Consider the following 18,297-nt stretch of genomic DNA (forward strand, 5'->3'; position numbering starts at 1 on the left):
GAGTGCTTTATACATGTGATCTTGATCTTCTTTGAAGTGACATCCTTGGTGGTTCCTACTTTTGATCAAACGGAGTATAGCTTTACAACCTAGGAGTTGAATTGCTCTTGTGATTACAGAACTACCAGATGTGCACAAATCCTATTAATAATGCTTGTGTATTTTCCAGAATAAAGCATTAAAGATAATATAAAAAGGTAAAACCTGCACAGATGTTATACAGATTCTTGTAAAGATAAACTTTGTAAATCTGCTTGGATACTTTATTGATAAGTGTTTCCTTTGATATACAAGATTTGCCGTTGGGTGACAAACAAAATTATTTTGGAACTTCAGTAATTACCCCAGGTGTCTGTCATGCTTAATTAGTAACCATATTTCTTTCCTCCAAGTATTATAAGAAGAAAAATAATTTCAAGCCTCTCAAATTTAGAGGCAGACATATCTAACTGTAAAGGGGGTCTTAAGGGCTTGCTTCTGGTGGGATGAGAATGAGTCGCTGCTCTTGGTATTGAGTGGTTGCAAGTGCTGCACAAACTGATGGGCCAAGTGGCAGGCCAGAAGGGACAGATACTGCAGCATCAATTCAGCAGTTATTAGCCTCTGTGATGGCACTGATTTGGGTTGCCCTCTCCTACCGTGCCACTGATGTCTTAAAATGAGTTAGGAACTTAACGTCTTTGAGATTAACCAAATTTGACTGAGAGGTAAAATGGGCTAATAGAATACAAATTGTTAGTAGGGAATTGCAGAGTGATGCTACAGATGAGGCAGGCAATTTGATTGCATGAGCCTCACTTCCTTAGGAAGTCAGTCTGAAAATAGTGACTAGATTTGATATATACATCAGCTTTCACAGTTCTGCCTTGTATACCAATAAACCTTTCCCTCAGTATTCATCTTCTTTAACAGTCCCCTTGAGCAGTTCCAGATGTGATTATCTTCGTATATTGCGACTCTAAAAAGAGATATTATTCCATGCATGATAGGTTAGCCTGGATCAGGCAAAAACCCCAAAGTTTTCAATTTATTTTTCTTAATCCTCAATATTTGTCCATAATTCAGTATTGCAACAGATTGTCTTATCCATTGTCAATATAACAAACTAGTGTGGAGTACATCTGTTGACACAATTCTTCTCTATTTGTATCCTTAGTTGGGTTTGAACTAATCCCTGCTTTTTCATTATCTTCGCTGAGTGATTCATCATTCAGGCTTTAATCTTCTAAATTGCACCCAAAAATAATTGCTGCTATCTTACTGCCATTTCTGCTGAATAAATTGCATTCTGGATATTCCAGCCTCAGTATTCTAATATGAATTGTTTGTCCTAGTATGGTGGCCAGGAGTTTAAAATATGAAGGTGCCATATAGAAGTCAGCTGTGCCAAATAAGAATGTTGCATTATTATTTTGGAGGGAGGAGGGGAAGAAAAAAACCTCCGTTATGAGCCACCAAATATTAAGTTTTTAAGGATAGTATAATAAACTCATGAGATGTGAGCACGTTTTATTTTAACTCTGAAATCGGTAATTAATTTGGCTTATAGCATGAAATTACTACTATTCATCCCTTGTATTAATATCACAAGAACAGTATACGTTATTACTGTACAGTAATAAAAGATACTTGTAGCATAGCTCTTTATAGAATTTAAATACAAGAGAGTATTAGATGCTTTAATCTCTTCTGTATTCTAAATTATTACCTGTCACTCTGATCCCTCTATCTGGCAAACTAAAGCATTTCTTTCAGAAAACTATCCAATCTTGATTTAAAGATATCAAGAAATAGAGAATTCATTTTCTGTGATAGCTTGTTCCAGTGTTCATTTTTTATCACGTTTTAAAATAAATGCTCTGTTCCTGTTTCAGTATGTCTGACAGCCATTTCTAATCACTTCTCCTTGTCATGACTGAGTTTAAAAATTTTTATATCTTATGTTTTCTCCAGTGGGGATATTTAAATGTCAAGAGATGACATGACTGCAGTTTTGCTGATGGAATTTTTTTTTCAAGGCCTTGGTCATTTTTGTGGTCCTCTCTAGTTCTCCCATATTCCGATCCCAAGAACAGCGGACCTCTGCAGTGCTTCCAGTCTCAGTCTCGCTACTGCCGCATGCACCCAGGGAGCTCTCTGTTGCCTTGGCCTACTTGGGCCTTAAGTTTTTTTCCCCAAAAAACCTGAAGACCTTTGTCATGCGCTTACAGAAAATGGATCAGAAACCAGTATTTTGTGTTCTTGGTTTTATGACTTTACCTGTCTTGGAACAATGTTGTGTAGCAGACTAGGCTGGCAGGAGATTTGGATAATTTTTTTATGGTTGTACTGTTGTTGTCTGTCTGTTGTCTATCACGTTGTACTGTGGTTGTCTATCGTTCTTTCAGTCTTTACATTTATTTGAAAATTTTATTGCCAATGCCTGTTCAGTTACTAATCAAAATGTCATAAATGATCAGGATCAGGCCTACTAGGAATTTCTGGAGAATTTGTTGCAGGGCGGGAAGCCAGTTTGATAATTTCTCTTTATCCTTTACTTGGAGATCTGTCAGTTAGCATTTAAGGTAGTAATATATTAAATAAATGAAGAATAGACTAACTTCTCTTTGTAATCCAAATATATTTATTTTAGATGTTATTTCCATTCATTTCTTATACTTTCTCCGGGGAGAGTACTAGATGACAGTGGCTGTAGAAAACCTTATATATATATTTTTCTTCTTCCTTGAAATAAATTTCAAAATGTTTCATATTGATTGAGGTATGTAGGTATCACATCATATAGAGTCTTATCTCTTGTTGCCTTACGGAGGAAATGTTTCCCACTTTATTTGTACAGGAGGAAAAATGGAACATTTAATTTCTTACTGGAAGATGGAGACTGAGTTTCAGTTTATACAAGCTACAAATTACTGTTAGCAGATCTCACAATGTTTTGTTAATTCTAAAGGATAGAGCCTTACAATGCTTGGAATTTGGAATGTCTGCCATTAGCAGCCCCTACAGAATTGGGAGGAAGCGCATTAACTTCGAACGTTTATTTTCAATTTCTACTTGATACTTAATGCTTCTTTTCTTGAAAACTATTACTGGAAATAATAATACTTTAGAGTTATTTGCTGCAGGAAATTTAATCTCAAATTTTACAAGAATTGCCAAACTTTGAATGCACTTGTCAGCACTGAATAGAGCCATTACATTTTTTTGGTGCTGCTAGGGTGTTTTTTCCCCCGATATCGATCATCCTTATTTTTGTGTATAAGTGCATTATGGCAGAGACAATCTTACCGGTTCTGCAGTAGGAGTCACGCTGTAGTGAGATAATTCAGTGTTTCTGATTTTTCTGATCTATTTTGTGTGCTTTTCTTTGTAATCATTGCCATGGTAGAGAGTAAAAGCCCCCTCCCCCTAACCCCCCCCAACTAAATGGTTATGTTAACACTACCAAAGCCGTATTTCCTCCTGCAAAGCATTCATTTTTACTCTTTCTGCATTCTCTGCAGAAAGGTGTCATGGTAATTAGGAATTGTCACAAGGCTGGTTAGGGAGAGTCACTCTGTTTACCAACTAAATTGGTGTTCTTATAGTGCTACAGTGGAGCAGAAAGTGTATTATAAGTTGTAAGAAAGAGGTAAGCATGGGCTCAATCAATTCAGTGAAGACAGCAACAATAGAGTGTTATTGCCATCTGGTGTTCAAAAAAAAATTGCTAACTCTGAACTCAAAGTTGTTTTCTATTCCTGACTGCTTTTGTTGCATTTGTGTTCAGCCTGGTCCCAGGATTCTCATGCGGCTCAAGATTTGCCTGTTCTTGCTCCTGAAATTGGAAACGGAGCTGTAACACATTCTGGACCATCATTCAGACTCCATGATATGGTTAGTCATATCAGAATAACCACACAACATAATCTACTCTTTTTATTTCATGATGCATTTATCTGAAATATGAATATGAAGATGGTGCACAAAAATGAAAGTATGCTATATTTTTGTTGCCTTTAAGCATGTGCATGTTTGAGAATTAGATTTTGTATTTCCAGAATGCTCAAGAAGGTGGGTGTATAGAACTATTTGAATTGTAGGATAATTCAGGCTGGAAGGGACCTGGGGAGGTCTCTAGTTCAACCTCCTGCTCACAGCTGACCCTGCTGTGAGAGCAGACCAGGTTGCCCTGGGATTTATCCAGCCAGGTCTTAAACTTTCGAGAATGGAGATTGCACAACTTCTGGACAACCTGTTCCAGTGCTTGATGGTCCTCCTGGTGGAAGGGTTCCTCCTTATATCCAGCCTGAGCTTCTGCTGTTTCAACTTACGTCCACTGTCTCTCATCTTCCTGCCATGCAACACTGAAGAGCCTGGCTCCATCTTCTTGATAACCTCATAGGTACTGGCAGGCTGCTGGTAGACCTGCCCCCTCCCAGCCATCTCTTCAGGCTGAACAGGCTTGGCTCCCACAGCCTCTCTTCACAGGGCAAGTGCTCCAGCTCTCTTGACCATTCTTGGTGGCCCTTTGCTGAACTCTTCCTATCTGATCGATGCCTGCCTTCTATTAGGGGCCCAAGGCTAGATGCAGTACTCCTAGATGAAGTGTAACAAGCACCAAGTAAGAGGGGGTAATCACTTGTCTGGGTCTATTGGAGAATATTCCTGTTCATACAGCCCAGGATGCTGCTGGCCCTTATTACTGCCAGGGCACCCTGCGGGCTCATGCTCAACTTACCGTCTGCCAGAACACTCCAGTGTCCTTTTTGTCAGGGCTGTTCCCCAGGCAGTCTGTCCCCAGCCTGGACTGTTTCAGGGGATTCCTTCTTCCCAGGTGCAGGACTTTGCACTTGTCCTTGCTGAGTTTCATCTTGTTCCTGGAGGCCCCTTCTCCAGTCTGACGAGGTCCCTCTGGATGTCTGCTATGCCCTCAAATGTGTCAGCTGCCCCCCCCCCCCAACTTGATGTCATCTGCAAACATGAGAGTGCACTCTGTCAGCTCTTCCAGGTCATTGCCAACGATGTTAAGCAGGACAGGTCTCTGGACAGACCCCTGTGGTACCCCACTTGTTCCTGCCTCCAGGTAGAGCATGACCCATTAATCACTACCCTCTGACCCTGATCGTCCAGCCAGGTTTTTCTCTGTCTGGTTGTTCATCCATGCAGATTGTAACATCCAAACTCAGATACGAGAATGTTGTGGGAGACTGTATTGAAAGCCTTGTCAAAGTCAAGGTAAATGATATCTAGTGCTCTTACATCATCCACAGATCCAGTCATTTTATCAGTAGATAAAAGCAGTATTTAGAAAGTAGTGTGTTTATACTTATGTAAAAAGGTAATTAGGCTGGGTTTCTTAGATTGTCTTTTTTTCTTAATGTTTGAATTCAAAGATTGGGAAAAAGTGAAATGTATACATTTCTCATCCCTGTAAACCCAGAGGTATAAGGATCCCCATTCCATGCTTTGTGACTGTCTGTAGAGCTTACCCTCAAAACTAAGGAAGATAATATTTTAGGGTATTTTCTGGATACTTTTAGTCATAAAACAAAACTGAAGTCTGTCTCCTGTAAGCAAAAGGCATGGTCTTGCAAATACTTGTGAAATTCTGGAGTCTTTCATGTGTTGCGTCTATATTCCTCTGAGATCTACAATTCTACTGAAGTGGGTCTGTGATGAGAAATAGCCAAATCTGACCACCAGGAGATAAACTAATCTTCCAGGTGCTATGATTTGTACACAATTCTGAGAAGCTTAATAAGAGTTTGCGCGAGTGTGAGTGCGTGTGTTGGGGGGTGGGGGGAGGGAGAGGTCTGAGGCTGGATGTGAATGCGTTGTACTGAGCAGTGATGAACATGGATTTGCCTGACTATTAAAAAAATGAAGGCTTCTACACTTGAACTGAGCTCAGAATAAAATGTGTGGTTTTTCTAAGTCTGAACTATGGACAGCTGAATATATGATACTATATATGTTATTTCCTCCCTAGGAAGTACTTTCTAAAGTAGTATCCACAAACTTAGGTTCAGAGGCTTTCGTGGAAGGGGGACCTGGTGATTTGTCTTCAACAATTTCCACTGGAAGCTTTTTGACTAGTGAAATATTGGATGCAAGCCCTGTTGACACTGGTAAACTCTTTTTTTTCTCCCCCCCCCCCCCCTTTTTCTAAATGGAAAATTGTGTGTTCTCTTTGCCTTATTTTACAAGAGAATGGATCTAACTCACTGAACATAAGTTCTTCTGATAGAGATTAGTATGGAACTTCAATAGTTAATGTGCCCTGCAGAATAGAGTGCAACTGGAATACACGCTTTCTGTGCTTGTGATTTTGACTTCCATAATTAACCTAATAACACATTGACTTGGGCAAAGGGCATTTGAGACTTCATCAGCAACTGTAACACTGAAAATTTTTAGGTGGCAGAATTTTAAGAAATTTGACCCCCAGAAGATACAGATTATTTACTTTCTTAAGGCTTTCAGGTAAAATATTAATATTGTGTTTATCTGTCTTGTGTCTGATCTCTCACACACTTATATATGTATGAGTTATTCCATGATTATAAATCAATTTTTAAAGAAAATAGTTCTTGAGCTACTAAAATCTCAGCCTCTCTTTTGACTTTAATCTTCTAAACTAGTAACTTTCTGCATCGTAAGCTTCCTAATTCATGTGACAAGCTCTTAGAACATTTGCTATCACTTGTAGCTTTGCTTTTTTTTTATTGGTGGTTGGTTGTGAAAAAAATTCCCTAACATTTCAGTTGCTCAGTGCATGAATAAATTTTCTGAGACTAGCTGTATTTTCATGGTATGCCTGGTGGTTTATAATAGATTTTTCTGATAGCTTTTTTGGAATTCTTCAGATATATAGATAAAGGTGGTTGTGGCACTAACTAAGAATCCAAGATCGGTATCCTTGATCTCTCCAATTTCTTGTATGGTATTTGGCAATTCCTGTTTGAGAATGAATAAAGCTATTATGCTATATCATAAAGATGCCCAAGATCATATTAAAGGATTGACATATTTATATGCAATGGCAATGGGAAACATAAATATGCTTGCTAGTGTAAAATAACTATTAATTCTTTTCTGATTTTATTGTTTCAGTATTTCCTAAGTCTACATCCTCTAAAATGGCTAAATTTCACTGAGTATTATATAATTAGGTATTGCCAACTTAGATTTGTGGAAATTTGTGGTAAGGTTTGTGGGAGAAATAACAGGAGAGAGTTAAAGAAACAAAACCCTAAAGCTGTTAAGAGTATTTCGGGATATGAATCAGTGTCTATTCAGATGAGCTTATGCAAGTAGCTTATATGCAAAACTGTCAACTTCTAGCTTTTTATTTCAGGATCATCTTCTGGCAGCACAGAAGATCAAATTTTGAGAGAAACAGCAAGTCACCCTTGGAACTCCTCGTTGCCTTTTAATGTGCAGCGGAGACAAGAGAATCTCTCTGGAGCATCTGGAGATTTAAATCTTTCATCAGAAGACAATACTCCTTTTCAAGGTAATTACCATTTTAGAGTATTTTTGTGTGTTATGCTCTCATCATACAGAATGAGAAAGAGCTTAATCATCCGGGTTATGTGTTAGCCTTAGTTATTTACGTTCAGCTTATATTTTATAGCCAGTGAGGATTCTACAGATGAGATCACTTCCTTTAATGATGTTCTTCATCCTTTGCAGTGTGGACACAAATTCATAGCATAGTGTAGTGCAACAAAAGAAAATCTGATCAGGTATCTGTCTGATCAAAGCCTAGTTCTGTACAGCTTCTGCTTCTAGGGTTAGTGTGTGTGGGGGGGGGGGGTTGTGGTTTGTGTGGTTGTTTGTTTGTTTGTTTGTTTTAAAAGAATCTGGCTGTGTCTTCTCTATACTGTCTCTTAAGATGTTGTGGACAACCATGTGATTTCAGTGCCTCACCACTCCCTGTCTCCCCCCCTTCCCCTCCCCAAAGCAAGCCTTTTCTTAAAATTGAATGAACCCTTTTCTTCTAGACTCTCTTTGAATGTTATGTGCTTCATCCTTCCTTTAATCATCTTTATGCCTTTCAGTAGATTCACTCCAGTATGTCGATGTCTGTCTTGTAATGGGAAGCACGAAATGGGACATGGTGCTCCAGGTGCAGTCTCACAAGTGCTGAGCAGACTATTTCTTGACCTCAGCTTTTTATCAAAGAATTGAATCATTGTAGCATTTTTCTTGTTGCTGTTTATACTTGCATTGTATTAGAGTGAAAGTATCAAATGTTATAAGGATCTTCCCCCCCCCCCAGGTTATTATTTGTATGCTTACAGAATTCTGTATGTTCTATTGATTACCTCTAGAGGCAAGATGTGAAATGTTCATTTGTTTAAAAATAACATTTTTTGTTGTAGTTCCAGCAGCTGAATTTGATTTTCCTGAAATGGAAAGACATTTTCCTAACTTCCATCACCAGCGCTTTCAGCCTTTGGAACCAAGTCTTGACTTGGATATCTCATCATCCCTTTCTCAATACAAGATTTCACAAGACAGCAGAGAATTTAGCAAGGTACTACAGAAAAGCTGTGATGGAAGAAATACTTTGGCTTAATACTTATGCAATATTTAAATGTATAATCTCTATACTGTACTCTGTTCAGATTAAACACAATAATAGTTTTTGATATATTTAGAATTGGAAGCATTTTTGCTGTTTGTAGCAGAAATGTGATTCAAAGAGCCTCTTGCTATTAATTTTTTTTGTCCTTTATACTCCTGAGAAAATGAATCTTAATTAAGACTTTTTTTTGCCATTAGACTTCAAGATTTTCAACAAGAAGTGAAGACATGACTGTGTTTCTAGAAGCCAGAGACTCCAGTTTGAATATACAAAGAAACAGTTTGCCTTCTCCTCTTGAAACAAACAAGTCAAACAATGTTACATCAGAACAAGAGTCTGCCAAAGAAAATGTTACCCTGGGTATGTATAGTGTAGTCTGATCAATGCTTCAATATCAATCTATTGCTGAGGCATAAATATCAAACTTTAAGTGCTGTGTTGACACTGGGAACTTTTCACTTGTATATCAGCCCTACACTGAAATGTCTTAGTGCTGCTGCTGTTCTTCTACACGCTTTCTTCCCCACCACTTTTAATGGGTTAACTCCTAAATTTTGTGAAGTTCTTTATTTACTCAAGTTATGACTCATAAAAGCAGACTTGCATTCAAGCAACTCTAATCAAGTACTTGTGGTGTTAGTAAACTGCCAGGGATGAAATTTGTTCAGGTACTTTTCCAAATGTTTGTTCATGTATATTCTTCATTTTGTAAGTTTGAGGAAATTAAGGGGGATCCATAAATCAAATTATTGAAGCATATGTTAGACTCTCTGTTCTCACTCATTTTTCTTTTATACATTGCGTCCTTCAAGAAACCATTGGACTTTCCTTTTCTGCTGTGAAGTTGCACCAACAGTAATTATGTACTGCATGCTGAGACATCTGAGTATAGAAAAATTGCTTTATCTACAAAATGAAGTGAGGAGGAAGAAATGAAGTTTTAGATGACAATTTAATAACTAATTCCATATCTTAAAAATTTTTGGTTCTACAGGAGCTTAAAAAGTTAACTGCAGCTCATACAGGAGAAGTTTTTTAATGTTCTGCAGTTGAATTTAAATTATTTTGGTCTTCCATGTATGCTAAAGAAAGAACCAACCTGTAATTTCAAATGCAGTTAGTAGTAACCTAAGTATTTCAAAGGCTCTTATTTACGAAGACCCAGGTATTTCAGCATTGTAAAGTCCTCTACTAGAAGGCTGATCAAGCAGCAGGAAATGCAGCACTATATTTTAAGTAATACATGTATTTATGATATAAACTTTCCTAGTTAATTATCTTGTTTATTTGCATATATGTGCATATAACTCTTGGAAACACACACTGTTCATGTTTAAAAATGCAGGCAACTATTCTGTAAATCACTTCTTTCTCTTTAGCTGCCAGATGCCAATGAAATAAAATGCCAGAAAAGGCTTACACCATGAGACTACCTATGGTCACAGTAAATAAGATTTAGGAAGCTCCTTCCAACTTCAGCAATATATTTGTAAATTGCTCATAAAAACAATCCGTGTGCTTTAAATGTAATTACAGTATCTCATCCTCAGTTTAAGAGATTCTCATCTCTTAATTGCTTTGGGAATACAAAATACTTGTGCTTTAAAAAAACAAAAACAATCAACAACAGTTTAAGAAATTAAAAACTAATTTTAGTTGCCATTTTAAGGAAGGCTGATATTTAGGCCTGTCATCTGGAAGATTTTCTAGTGATGGCTGGATGAGAAAATCTGTCCCTAAATCACAGAATCACAGAATGGTTGAGGTTGGAAGGGACCTCTGGAGATCATCTAGTCCAACACCCCTGCTCAAGCAGGGTCACCTAGAGCATGTTGCACAGGATCGTGTCCAGGTGGGTTCTGAATATCTCCAGAGAAGGAGACTCCACAACCTCTCTGGGCAACCTGGTCCAATGCTCTGTCACCCTCACAATGAAGAAGTTTTTCCTCATGTTTGGATGGAACTGTCTGTGTTTCAGTTTGTGCCCATTGCCTCGTGTCCTGTCGCTCAGCACCACTGAAAAGTCTGGTCCCATCCTCTCGACACCCTCCCTTCAGATACTTGTACACGTTGATAAGATCTCCTCTCAGCCTTCTCTTCTCTAGACTGAACAGGCCCAGCTCTCTCAGCCTTTCCTCATAAGAGAGATGCTCCAGTCCCCTAATCATCTTTGTAGCCCTTCGCTGCACTTGCTCCAGTAGTGCCACATCCCTCTTGTACTGGGGAGCCCAGAACTGGACACAGTACTCCAGATGTGGCCTCACCAGGGCTGAGCAGAGGGGGAGGATCACCTCCCTCCACCTGCTGACTGGCAACACTCTTCCTGATGCACCCCAGGATACCATTGGCCTTCTTGGCCACAAGGGCACATTGCTGCCTCATGCTTAACTTGGTGTCCACCAGCACTCCCAGGTCCTTCTCGGCAGAGCTGCTTTCCAGCAGGTCAACCCCCAACCTGTACTGGTGCATGGGGTTATTCCTCCCCAGGTGCAGGACCCTGCACTTGCCTTTGTTGAACTTCATGAGGTTCCTCTCTGCCCACCTCTCCAGCCTGTCCAGGTCTCTCTGAATGGCAGCACATCCCTCTGGTGTATCGGCCACTCCTCCCACTTTTGTATCCTCAGCAAACTTGCTGAGGGTGCACTCCGTCCCTTCATCCAGGACACTGGTGAAGAAGTTGAACAAGACTGGACCCATTACTGACCCCTGGGGGACACCGCTAGCTACAGGCCTCCAACTAGACTCTGTGCCGCTGATCACAACTCTCTGAGCTCTGCCATTCAGCCAGTTCTCAATCCACCTCACTGTCCACTCATCTAACCCACACTCCCTGAGCTTGTCTATGAGGATGCTATGGGAGACAGTGTTGAAAGCCTTGCTGAAGTCAAGGTAGACAACGTCCACTGCTCTCCCCTCATCTACCCAGCCAGTCATTCCATCATAGAAGGCTATCAGATTGTTTCAGCATGATTTCCCCTTGGTGAAGCCATGCTGACTACTCCTGATCACCTTCTTGTCCTCCACATGCTTAAATCTTTTCTAAGAAGCAACAAAAATGCTGTTTCTTGAAGTTGTTTTACCTACAGTCATACAGTGAATGAATTAATGTATGTAATATTAACTAATGAGATTGTTTGAAGAAGGTATTTTAAGATAAACAGACTTTTTTTTTTTAAACATTTCTTCCTATTCACTAGATTTCTTTCTGTACCTTACTGAAAAGTCCGGTTATGTAGGGTTCTTTTTAAGCTGAAATTCTGTTGTGTTAAGTTAGACTTCTGACTCTCCATAATTTTTGAAACAGGATCTGAAGAATCTTTCCATCCACTGCAATTAGAATCTACTGTGAGCGATCGTTGTCAGAAGGCTGATCAGCCAGCGGACCTTAATGTTATGTTAGAGAGGTCTCTTGAACAAAATCCCGGGATTAAAAACTGGGGAACTGAGAACTGTGTTTCATCTGCCAGACAATATGAAGAACTGGCAAGAAATATAGAATCTATTAATCTCCAGTGTTCAATGGAAGATCTGCGAAATGAAAGTTCAAATTCACTGGAAGAGCAAAGATCATTTTATCAACTAAATACCACGCCAGTTACAATGGATAAAACTCTGCCTGAACACTTATTAAAAGAGGGTGCAACATTCAAAAAAGAGACTCTGTGTTCTGAAAAAATACCTGTTGAGGCATTTGATAAGGAGTATGTGAGACTTACTGAAAAATCAGTTCATGGAAATGAAGGAAACAAAACTGTGGAAGTGGGTTCTCAATGGAACACAAATACAAAGATGACAGACCAAGGCTTTCCAGAAGTACGAAAATCTTCCAGGCATCCCATTGAAACCAACTTGGAAATCTCAGACATCTGTTTACAGGCTGTTGTACAACAAAATGGTTCTTTTCTGGAAAGATATAAAAAACATTCTAATTCTGTGCTCAGAGGCTCTTGTCGTATTCCAATCTGGGTGAGTAAAACAGATTTCTAAAAGCAGTAATTTATGCAGTGATTTAACTTTACACCAAGCTGTTTTAGACCTTCAATATCTGAAAACTTAGCAAGCCTTTAATTTACAGTTCTAGTTTAAGACTTGCATGTTTCCTGGAATTCTGCCCTCCTACTTATTCTTTCAGGTTATAACACTAAATTAACAGTCACGAAAGAAAACGTGGATTTACCGTGACTGCTGGATGAGCTCTAGCATCTCCATTCCTCCTCCCTCTGTTAGCATCAGTAGGTAGCATTAGTAGTAGCATTACATGGCATAATTATTCAACAGCGTTTATCCCCAGTTTAGAAGAGGAAGGAGATACATTTTTTTAATGGAAGGATAAACAAACTTACGAAAATAACTTTCACATAATTAAAAAAATGTTACCCTGGAACTAGATTTCATCAGTGGTTTAAACTTGAGGTTAGCCAAAGAGAGGTGAGTTTGGGGGGGGGGGGGTTGTTTTTTTTACACTGATTGATATTTTATATGGGACTTAGGTCCCAACATCTGTAAACATCAATTAATATAGAAAGAACACTTTGCCTGAGGTATTTCCTTTATTGTTTGGGCAGACTTTTTTTTCCTGTGTTGAATGAGCCTCCTCTTTGAGACAAGCTAACAGATGTTGCTGTTGCTAGAAATAGGGGTTTTGGGGGTGGTGGTTTGGGGTTTGTTTGGTGTGTTTGGGTGCATGGTGGTTTTTTTTAAACATTGATGTTGTCTTGTGTAATTTATTTCCTAGGAGACTGAGTCAGGGCATGGTATTATGGAAGAACCTGAACTCACTCTAATAAGCTCCAATGACATCAGTATTGCAGAATCAGACGTTGAACATACTAGCCAAGAGAAAACTAAAGAAGATAAAATCAGTAACCTAGCATGTGTGGATCAGCCTGAATTTAATTTTTTTACTGAGGTGAGTCTTGATTTTCTAATATAATTCTGGTTTTGAGTTGATACTTCTTAATTAGAATAAGGAAAGGCCACATTATAGCAGTTAATACAGTATTGCAAAATGAGAAAATGTTAGGACTATCCTAGATTAGTAAGTGCTTGCACCATCTTGTTTTGATGTTGGGTTTGCCAGATAGATCTAATACAGTAATATTATGGTCTTGTTGCACCTGTGTAGGTAGGGTCTGGGTAAGCTTCTGAAGCAAAACTACTATCATCTTGTAGATGTTTGCAAGACTAAACTGTAACCCCTTAGTTGAAGATCTGAATGGAGAGGGTGGGATGGGACAAAACAAAGCTACAAAGTAGATGGGAATAAAGCAGACATCCAAGTGAACAGAGCTATACCAAACCTACCCAGCAGTTCTGTTCTTATGGGGAGAATATGATCTGCTCATCATACTGCCATATTTACTTTGGCTGTGGTATACTTTTTGCTGTTTGCTTGTATAAAACAATGGCCACAAATTATAGAGGCACTGGTTTGGTATGGGAAAATAGCTTAGGTACTGAAGCAATTAAAAAAAAAAAGTAAAAAAAAAAAAAAAAAAAAAAAACATGAAAAAGGAAATAGGCAGAACCAAGTAATGTGTGTCTGTTAGGTGACTAAACTAGATGAAATGACGTTTCAATTGCAGGAGGCATTTAGAGAAGATCCTAAAAGTACTGGAGTGGCCTTGGCTGTTACCTTCTGGCTGAGAATGGGGAAAAGAGACAGAACAGTAAAAGAGTGATGAGGGGGAAACTAAGGAAAACAGGAGGAAGGAAGAACAGATACCAGCTGAGCTAGAGTTGCATAGGCCCAAAGTAAGGGCAAAAAAATGAAATTTGGTGGGAAAAGGGACTTTACTGGAAACTTTGTTTTTTAATTTTTAAATATTTTTAGGAAGTGGCTTTTTAATACTCACTATCAAAATCCATTTCTGATGTTGTTCCTGCATTGGCAAAAGAGCATGTTGTCTTATTTTCATCTGACCTATGCTAGTGGTACATTACTACCATTTCACTCAAAATTGTGGTGTACTTTAAGCATTTTCAACCAATGATTTCTTTTGAAACAGGAGGAGGAATTTTTACCATTAGCTCCAGATGCGGATTATTTGGTTTTCAGAAGGCCTGAAAGTTCTTTCAGTGCACAGAGTCCTAATGAAGGTGAGTTTCCATCATATCAGACTGCAGGTAATTATGTACCACTTCAGTATAATGAAGTTGAGATAGATAAGGTCCTAAATACATAATTTAAAAATCATTAATAAAATATACCTCTTCTTCACAAAACATAGAACTTTTTACTTATGTAAGTACGTGCTGCCATTCCAGCTTGGTTTGTGCTGTATTTATTTGGCCTAGGTTTAATGTACATCACACTGATAAGTAAATGTTTACTTGTCTCTTCCTATGTCAGGCCATCTTTCTTGAAGGTTCATAATATCTATAATACTTTTTTTGTATTGTAACTATTTAATACTTAATTTGTGGTATTTTATATGGTTTGTCATCACATATATATGCACCTTAATTTGTTTTTATTTCCTGTTAGTCTCTAAGCTCTGCACCTGAAAGAAATCACATTTCTATTCTGATGATAATGTGGAACATCAGTAAAATATGGAAGTATTTTTTGGCCAAGATGGACAGCAGTAACAAAGACAGGAATTGACGAGATGTTCACCTTTTTTTTGGGGGGGGGGGGGGGGCCTTTCTCAAGTCTTTTATATGTTTTGAGGGATTAAGATGTTTTTGATGCAGTATCACAGTATTTGTCTTGGCAGCACTGTTTACAGTTACTCAGATTCAGTAACTTTGAGTTACTTGTTTTGCAAAATTCCTAGTTATTCATAATGTCATTCTCCTACTACAATTTATAAAAAGTCAAGCTCAGCATTCTAGAAGAAAAACACTGAAATCTGTGAGTTAGTAGAAGTGATAGTGTTCTTCACTAAAAATTGGAAATGTTGGCACTTTTTCTTTCTCAGTGATGTTGCTAGAGTTTGCTTCTGTGCCAGGAAGTCTGCAAGAATCTTTTTTAAAAAGAAAAAAAAACTTCATCCAAAAATCTCTGAGGAGAGTAGAAGAAATAAAAAATAAAGAGAGAAAAAATGAAAAGCCAGAAGCTGGACAGTTTCAGAGAAGAAAGACTGAGATGTTAAGCAGGCAAAAGGAGTCCTCTCTCACCACTGGTAGGTTTATGTGGGGACAAGACAAAGCATTAAGGATCCTTGTAGCTAATCCTTTCTAACAAAGAGCAGATTTCACACTTGTTGCATCTTTGCTTTTGCAGATTAGGATGTTCTTTGGTAAGATCTTTCAGGAATGTGGAGAAGCTTCTTTTTCACTGCCTGGTGTACCCCTTATTTCAGTGCTGTAAAGGCCCTTATCCCTCATCATCTTATTTTTACAGCCTGTCCACAAGTTTATAGTCATATGTCTCTGTGCAAATAGTAGTTGTTTATCAAAGAACAACCATGTTAAGTAAATTGATGCATCGCTAATGTCTGTTGATGGGGAGCTGGAAGTCAGCTGTTGAGAAGCATGGCTTGCTATATTACAGGCAATGAGTGAAAATGAAGACTTATTTTTAACAGAAGACTATATCTATTGAGTCTGTTCTGCTAGCTTATTTCTTTTCTGTAGTGCTGTCTTTAAAATGGGAAAATTACTATTTTTTACCATTATATACTTGAAACCTTTAATGGTTTTGAGTTGTTAGACTAAAAAACCTAGATTGATTGTTACGGTTTTACTACTAGCCAGTCCTAGTGTTAACTTTGTAAAGAGTAAACCTTTACTGAAGAAACAGTCCAGTTTTTCACAAATGTATATATTAGCTGGACTAATGATTTAAGTTTAAAATACCTTTTTTATTATTTTAAGAAAAAAAAGGTGCAGCTACCAAGCAGTTGAAGAAAGTAGGAGAAGTTAAAGTGTCTTCTCCAGAAGACAGGAAGTCTGCAGAAATCAAAATGCACCAGCGTACTTCCAGGTATTGTGTAACACAAGTGGGAGAAATTTGGACCAAAAAAAACAGTAGTAGTAATCTGTCTTGTGAAGGCTACTGGCTAGATCGCATTTTGTTTTTTATCTTAAGACTGGACCCCAAGGGAGCACTGCTTAACACTAAATTGCTGGGAGAAAGGAGCAAGTATGCTTGATATGTGTATGATGGGAAATTCCCTTGCAGAGCTGGCAGGAGGAAGTATGGCTGGCAGCCAGTCTAAGATAGCTGTGCCAGTTATTTCTTGAAATTAGTTTAAATTTGAAGAGAAGTTCATAATTGCACTTAGGTGCTTAATGATAACACACAGTAAATACAGTGTACAATACAAAACACAATACAACTGAATTCCTGAATGGAATGTTTGTTAGATATAGGCAGCTGAAAAGGAATTTGAAAAGATTCTGTATTACTGGAGAGCTGAGTCAGAACTGCCTTTTCTCATTTTCAGCAGCTGAGACTATATAAACACTTAAGACACTAATTCTTATTTCTCCTTTGCCACTTCTTGATATTTTTTTCTACTGTTTTGACAGACTTTATCACCAACTTGCAGAAGTGAAAATCAGAAAGGAAGAAAGAACAAGGCAAGAAACTTATGCAAAAAACAGAGAAAAGGCTAAAGAGTTTCAAAAGGTAGTAGTTCATAATTATTTCACTGAACCAGACTGTTGCAGGGGCATGGTAGAATACATAGAATGCATACAGAGGCGAGTACAACTACCGAAATGGAGATGGTTGGAACTAGGTTGAAGGTCTCAGTTTGTTGGCCTGATGAGACTTGAATGACAATTCAGTGCAGCTTTTGTAAATTTTAAGTGATGTTATTAGTATATCACAGATTCTTCTGTCAACATCATGGTTGTACTTGCTAATACAAAACTCCTTGGTCTACAATTTTCTCTAATGGGTGTCTGTTTCAGGCTGAATTTTTCTGGTAAGTGACATGGGCTAAGCAACAAGTCTGTTCAAAGCTCCAACTGCTAGAAAGCTTATAGAGGAAGATCTACTTGGCAAAAGAATGGTGATTTAGGGTTTTTTATTTTTCCAAGCTTGACTGAATTTTCATTATAAGGCAGTTTTCCTTTCTTGGCTAATACTTGTTTGTTACTTGTTTGTTAAATTAAGATTCTGCTTAGCTGAGCATGCCCAGGCTTAAGGTTGCAAGGATCCTGTCTGGATTTATGTACAGTTACTCTAGTTGAGGGTTTCCAACAGAAAAAACTCTGAATTGTTAATTCTTTTTCCCCTTCCTACTCTGCTGGGCCTTGGCAACTCTGAAGGAATGAAATACTGAAGAATCCTGACAGGCTGAGACTGCTACTGCAAGACTAAATCCTGTTTTTTTTTCCCCCTCCCTAGTAGAACAAACTGTTCTTTTTCTCTTGATCATACTGTTTTCCAGCTTCCCTAATAAACAGACAAATAACCGCATCTTCCCCTATTCCTCTGCTGACCTTTTGGATCAGTGGCAGCCACTTTACTCACTTGCTCCATTGTCTAAATTTGCACCATTACTGATATTTAGGCTATACCGATGAGTAGCACTTGAACTGCATCCCCCCTCAATATATTGTTAGCTATCTCCAGCAGCTTGTTTTAGTATTATCCCTCCTTAAGCTAATCTACTGTAGTCTCTCCTTGTTTGTCTTATTTGCAGAAAACACTAGAAAAACTACGAGCCAGGAAGAAACCTTGGAAAACACCATGACTGTCAGAACACCTTGAAGAACAAAAGAATTATTTTGTTGGTACAATGCAAAGAATGCACTGAATGATG

At 38.3% G+C, this 18,297-nt stretch overlaps 1 protein-coding gene and 1 non-coding gene across 4 annotated transcripts in view; both read left to right on the forward strand.

Moving 5' to 3' along the window:
• Window positions 1–18,286, forward strand: part of CEP295 (centrosomal protein 295) — a 48,919-nt gene extending 30,633 nt beyond the window's left edge. For 2 of the 3 annotated variants that reach the window (XM_067289499.1, XM_013955987.2), the window contains exons 18-29: window positions 3,770–3,876; window positions 5,972–6,110; window positions 7,340–7,498; window positions 8,370–8,524; window positions 8,773–8,935; window positions 11,880–12,541; window positions 13,311–13,484; window positions 14,584–14,674; window positions 15,499–15,702; window positions 16,397–16,505; window positions 17,054–17,153; window positions 18,178–18,286. In XM_067289499.1, the coding sequence (XP_067145600.1) occupies window positions 3,770–3,876; window positions 5,972–6,110; window positions 7,340–7,498; window positions 8,370–8,524; window positions 8,773–8,935; window positions 11,880–12,541; window positions 13,311–13,484; window positions 14,584–14,674; window positions 15,499–15,702; window positions 16,397–16,505; window positions 17,054–17,153; window positions 18,178–18,228 (2,114 nt within the window). In that variant the 3' untranslated portion in view covers window positions 18,229–18,286. The other variant, XM_067289506.1, reaches the window with a different exon arrangement.
• On the forward strand, window positions 5,650–5,733 carry LOC136991207 (small nucleolar RNA U2-19). The gene has a single exon (XR_010883251.1). It is a non-coding gene; the product is annotated as a small nucleolar RNA U2-19 (small nucleolar RNA).
• Window positions 18,287–18,297: the final 11 nt, after the last annotated feature.

The sequence above is a fragment of the Apteryx mantelli genome, chromosome 1 (assembly GCF_036417845.1).
Source record: "Apteryx mantelli isolate bAptMan1 chromosome 1, bAptMan1.hap1, whole genome shotgun sequence".
NCBI lineage: Eukaryota > Metazoa > Chordata > Aves > Apterygiformes > Apterygidae > Apteryx > Apteryx mantelli.